We start from the raw sequence: 6664 nt of genomic DNA on the forward strand, positions 1-6664 counted from the left end.
ATAAAGAGCTAACACAACGTTTTAATTTCCAATATAAGATTAGTTAAGGAACAAGGGTGGTTTCAGATTTCTACTAGCTTCATCATACTACAAGAGCGTACAAGTGTCATAATCCTTAACATAGATCCTTTTGAACCTTATAGATTTCAGAGCTTGATATCCAAATAATCTTTCTGATCCCAGAGTATTTCTTTGAGCACAATGTGAGAGAAAATCTCGAGCAGGACTTTAGGGAAACTAGAGTAGAGCATCACATTGTTTGCATATAATAGATGACACCATACTTTATTTTCTTTATAAAGAGACAAAACACAATAGGTGCGAAAGATTCTCCAAATTTATTCATATATCACTTAGCACAATTACAATTTCTCAAAGGGGCAACAACTTGACATTTTTTTCCCGTGAGACATACTCCTTCTCCTAGCTAAACGATATATTACTCTTCCTTGATAGATGTACCAATCTGAGCTGGAGGTCGGTTGTCTTCAACTACTATTGTTTCTCCAGATGGAGTTTCCAAGCACATGGTTTTCTCAGTATGTTGGATTACCGCCGTAGTTCTTTGTAACCAATTCTTTCCAAGAATCACATCCTTTCCCATTGATTCTATCACTAGGAGATCAGCTGAAAAATCTATCCCGTTGATTTTAACACTTACTTTCGGACATATGTAGTTTACTAACATTTTTCCTTCAGGTGTACTGATGGTCTTCCTTGATCTCAAGGGACACTTAAAGATACCATACTTTGTTGCAAACTGGGCACTGATAAAAGAATGTGTTGTACGAGGATCATACAGCACGGTGGCGATAGTTGTGTGAATGACTAGTGTTCCAAAAATTACTGCATCGTCATATGGGATGGTTCCTGTCACTGCATAACTTATCTTTCCTGTTGTCTCTTTCCGTTGTTTATTCTTTGTTGATGCATGGGTTTGAGGGTGTTGTCTTTTCTTTTGGACCTTATTGATCTCCACATCCTTCTTAGGACAACCATTAACAAGATGGCCGGTATCACCACATCCAAAGCAAGCACGACTTGATGAGTTACATGGTGGAGTTGTCTTTACGTTGTTGGTAGAAGTTTCTTTGCATTTTTGTTCATATTCCATGTCTGAAAACTGAGGTAGCTTCATCTCGGAGGTGATCTGTAGTGAACTCTTCTCAGGACAGTTACCGAAGTAATGACCTTCACGTCCACATTGATAGCAAGCTTTTCTTGAAGTTATTTCTTGACTTTTTCCATGTTTTCCTTTTAGTTTCTTGGACCTGATGCGACGACGAGGCTGAAACTGTGTGCAAGTAATAGTCCATCCATCAATGTAACACTCATGTATTTCTTCTTGTGGCTGGGCATCCTTGTGATGTTTCCTTTTTGGAATACTTTGCAATTCATCAACTGACAATGCATTAGGTATGAGAGACTCTGCTATTACTTGTTCTTGGGGAGACATTTGTCTTTTAATGCCAGAAAACAAAATCCGGTTCTTCTGTTTTGTAGTTTCACTTTCGTTTGTACTGATCTGGCGACAAGGAATTCCATAGTACTCGCAACAACAACATGTTCCAAGGTCACTTGTTTGTTGGTTTGGTTGTTCATCCTTTTGTGTCTTGAAGGTCTGTTCATCAATTGTTTTATTTATAGTGTTGTTTTGACTTGTCAACACACCGCATTCTTTGCATTTAGTGACATCACTTGTAGTTGACATTCCAAGGTCTGACATCTGTATGGGTATGGAAGAATGGAAGGGACGAAAGGGTTGAGCAAAGACAGATTATAGAGAGCAGAGAAAACCCATCTATCTAAGGTTTTTCCTAGCTAATTTATGCCATTGTGGACAAAAGTCACACAATACACCGACAATCATTTCAAAGAAACAAATCAAACATGAACACAAAGGACAATGAACTCAAGCATACCAGCACAACACAATTCAATTCTACTCATTCAACCAAAACAAAAGGTGAGACAAGGTTTGGAATAAGAAAGATATTATAAAGTCAAGGAGTTGAGTAAGAATTATCTAGGAGTTAGACAAGACATATTTGTCGGTGGTCAATAGTGAAATAAGATAATCATGAACCATTAAAGTCAGGATAAATGATACAACCAAGGAGATAAAGTGAGTTAGGGAGAAAGCATTATCAAGGGGAGAAGTAGAGAGGCAAAGGTTTAATATATAACATGGTAGATATTGCACAAAGGGGGCAATACAATGGCACGAAAGCAAAAGTGTAAGAATTTAATAGTGAGAAGTCATTATCAAGGAGAAAAGTAGAGAGGCAAAAGTTTAATATATATCAAGGTAGATATTGCGCAAGGATGACAATACAATGGCAAGAAAACAAAAGTATAAGAAGTCAAGGGTTATATAGCAATATTAGGGATTAGAAAACCACTTATAATATAATATCGCTATTACCGATCTAGTTGAAAATCTTAATACTAAAGAACTATCCTATCAACCTAACCAAGAAGTCTAGTAATAGATCCAGGGGATCCATCACAAAATTTCTTCTAGAGTGGGGATAAGATAGAGAATAGGGCATCGTCGATAGCTTCGAGAGGGTTTCTTCTGGCAAACTTCGCTTCAAGTTCCGCAATCCTAGCTTGATCATCTTGCAATGCTTCTGAGTAGAGTCTTCTGATAGACCAAAATCAGACTAGAAGAGTTGAAAATAAAAGAGACGAGTTTCGATATAAAGTAAGTTTTTATGGAGGAAAATATATCAAGCTTTGAAAGACTGACTGGGCTTTCCATTTCTAACTAATCTAGCGACCTACGGTCACATTGGCTTTGATACCACTTCTGTCACACCCGTTTCCCAAGGGCAGAGCCGGGTGCATAGCATATGTGTGCCAGGATCTATTTCCACACATATGTCGACGTCACAAGTGTAATATATCAAAAGAACAATGCATAAGAGCGTAAATAACGATTATATTAACATATTACACTTCGAACAGACATAATGTCTTAACCTTTATTCATCAAAGTACAGCGAACATGGACATCCATCCACAGGAAGATGACCGGGGGTATCACTAGACTAGCATCCATGGAGCTCAGCATCATATCTTTATCTGCAACTTCTGATCAAAATTAAGCAAGGGTGAGCTCACTTATGGTCGGGGCTCAGCAAGTGGGGGAAAAACTAATGCAAGGTAACAAGGTGAGGCTGAGGTTGAGCAGTAAGCATTTTAGTTGATCAACATTTTATTATCAACACCTGATTACTAATAAATGTGAATCCCAAGTATTCCCATTAAACAAAGGTATAAGAGTATCTCAAAAACACTTAAGTGAAACCACTTAAGCAAACCATTGGCAGATCATCGGATCTCGATTTATTTTCATCTTCAAGTTCAATTATCATGTGAGGAGTCCAGGCCGCTCATAACCGTGAGCACGGCTGATATATCAGTTTTACACTCTGCAGAGGTGGCGCATCTTTATCCATGAGTCGTGATTCCCTTCTAGCCCGGGTTAGCTAGACCCATATTCACTTCCGAGGTGAATGGCCAGGGTCTCACTACGAGGCTTCTCCCTAGAGTCCTCATTACGCAAATGCTGGAAATGGTCAAACCGCATAAGGCACACCTACCGTAACCAACTTATAGTCCAGACTACAGGGTAAAGCTTTGGGAACTATGCCCGTATCCAATCTGCCTGAGCCGGTACTATAAGCGCTTGCCAGATGCCCCCGTTCCGGTCGACCACGACCAGCACCCAACATAAGACTTCCCTAGTTATTTAGCCAAGACCAGAGCCATGATAGTTCTCATGGTAGCACTGTTTTTCCGGGTGGTCACTCCATGTTCCAATTAATATGCAATAATCTTGTTTAACCATCGGGTTAACAACAATAATGTAAACTTACCATTTGGAACATTAGTATCATATAGGAGTGACTGCATAAAGTTAAGTTGTAGCAATAGCATAGCTACGAAGGTAAAGTATAATTCCCAGGTTTGATCGAGGAATAAGGTTGGAAAGGTTATCTAAATAGGTAACCCGTCAAATTATGCATATATATCCAAAAGAATAAACTTTATTAAATGTATTATTTGGGATCAAACAGAGTATGCAGAGGGAGAAGTCCACTTGCCTTGCTTATTGAAAACTTGAGGTTCTTCCACGGATCGGAATAGATCTTGATTCTTAACTACTAGATCAACCACTGAATATCACACAAACAAACAAGAAGAACAAACACCACTCAATAACATACAACATTCACCATACGTAAAGCTAAAAGAAGCCTAACGAAAAGAGCGTTCGTTTTTTCAAAAACATCGCAAGTAATAGTTATAATGAGAGGGTATTTTCAAGAATGTGTGATCTATACTTTATAAAATAAGACATGAGCTTGAAATATCTTAATTAAAATATGCAAATATTAGGTTCATTAATTTTAATCTTTTTATAAAACGTCATACGTGACACGTCTAAGATAAAGGGTTTATAAGACGATAAAACATGTTATAACGATATTAAACATTTCTAACTTTTTAGAATAGATATAAGTTATATATATCTAGGGTTAATGGGCTACTAATCACGTTATTAATTTTAGAAGCACTATGGAGCATATTATTAATCATTCACTTATGACAAATTAAGATATAAGTCTAAATAGGTTTTATGTGAAAAGATCATAATTATATTATTAACCACCTATTTAAGACGAGTTAAGTTATGGGCCTTAAGTGGATTTTCATGCAAAAGATAATAAACGCATAACCATCATTTAATGTCATTAAAAAGCACATAGCCTATATTATTATATTTAAATTCAATATATATATAAAGTAACATTTTAAGTTATAAAAGAACTTAAACTCTTATTACTTTATTTTATCCTTTAGGAAAAACTAAATGATTTATATAACATGGACTAAATTCTATAAAACCATTAATCATGCCATAAATCTAGTTAAGAACAAATTGACTATAGGTTTGATTAATAAATTATGATAAAGAATAATTAATCTATTAATTATCTTTAATTCTATTGTAGGAACAAATGATCTAATTCATTAGAAAGGAAATTATGTATAAACTATCATTTTAGTTTATAAAAACAATGACCCATGTTATCTTTTAATTAAGAAAATATAAATAATCTATTAATCGAACATATATTTATCTTCTATTTTTACTAAAAAACATATGGTTACATATTCTTTTAAGTTTCTATTTAATACGGCTATACTTAAACATCTATAATGAACCTTGTTAAATATAATATCTATTAAAAAGGTCATTTTAAAGTTAGAAACAAATTATCTAATTCTTTAGTAAGAAACCTATATTTACAATAACTATCAATTTCTTTATTAGAAAAGTATGAGTGTCTAATTGGCTTATTTTAACATTATTATAAAATTCTATCTTTCGGTTTTCTCCTTTCTTTTCTAAATAGAATTTATACGTATAACTAAAAATTGTTTATTTAATTCTTCTAACATTAATATACTAAGAATTAATTGTAGATTACTAAATGGGACTTTTAATAATCTAATCATGGTTATTATAACATAAATAAATGTCTTACTAATTCTAAGTTAAGTGCCATACTTATGAATTCATTTATTATGAATAGTAACATCTATATTTTTATTTGACCGGAAATACGTGGCTCAATTCCTATTTCAATTTCTTATATCACTAAAATTATATTTATAGCAATACTAACCAATTATCGCTCCACACACTAAAGTGAAAATAAATCCATAAACATTTCTAGTATGAAAATCACTGAAGTAGTGAATAGTGTTCGTACTTATTAAAATTATAAAATCTTACGCATATTCAAAGCGTTGTCGCGGTGTTAAATTTTGGTTACACGTATACATCGAATCTCTAAAATTATACATGTGAATCGCCAAATCGCATCAATATTACAACAATAATTCACAATAAATTTAAAACATGATTTAGCAAATAAATATTTCTGGGTTGTTTTCAACCTTGGGTGAACGGACGACGGCGAACGGGCTCGAGCGCGCGACTAGGCGAAGAGTTGGATGGGGTTCGGACATGTCTCCGGCGAGTTCCACGAGCGGTCCGAGCACGGCGGGGTAGTGGATGGTCCAGCCGGGGTGCTGCGTGGCTGCGTCGACAGTGGTCGATGAGCGCCAATTTTACAAAAGTCAGGGACCAAAACAGAAATCGATCATCTTATACCTTCGGTTTTTGGTTTCCACGGCAAAGGAAACAACGGGCTAGAGACTGGGTCGACTTCACTGCGGCGGACAGTGTTCTGGGCAGTGATTCGTCGAAGGAGACGCCAGTGACTTGTGTTCGCCTTCGCCGGCGACGGGGGAGGAGCAGGGACCTCTAGTCACGGCGTGATGGCGGAAAAACATACGCAAACAAGCGAGCAGCGAAGTGGAGCGTGTGAGAGCGAGCTTGGGGATGGAGAAGGAGGAGGGCTCGGCTGCCCTTTTATAGAGAGAGGGAGGGGAGGGGAGAGGTCGTCGGGGAGAGAGGAAGGGGCGGCCGGGGTCTTCAAGGCCATTGATGCCGTCGGTTTCAATGGAGAAGAACGTGGGGGAAGGAGAAACGGACTATTGAAGCTTTATTAACGACGAAGACGAACGGTCGTGGGCGGGTGACTCGGTCGCGGCGTCCTGGGCGCGGGGCTTCGGTTGGGCG

At 37.0% G+C, this 6664-nt stretch overlaps 1 protein-coding gene across 1 annotated transcript; it reads right to left on the reverse strand.

Annotated features, from left to right (window-relative positions):
• Nucleotides 1-335: 335 nt before the first annotated feature.
• LOC109944640 (uncharacterized) lies at nucleotides 336-1819 on the reverse strand. The gene has a single exon (XM_020549408.2). The coding sequence runs from the start codon at nucleotides 1724-1726 to the stop codon at nucleotides 440-442; it is 1287 nt and encodes a 428-aa protein (XP_020404997.1). The 5' UTR covers nucleotides 1727-1819; the 3' UTR covers nucleotides 336-439.
• Between the last annotated feature and the right edge of the window lie 4845 nt (nucleotides 1820-6664).

This window comes from Zea mays, chromosome 2 (genome assembly GCF_902167145.1).
Source record: "Zea mays cultivar B73 chromosome 2, Zm-B73-REFERENCE-NAM-5.0, whole genome shotgun sequence".
NCBI lineage: Eukaryota > Viridiplantae > Streptophyta > Magnoliopsida > Poales > Poaceae > Zea > Zea mays.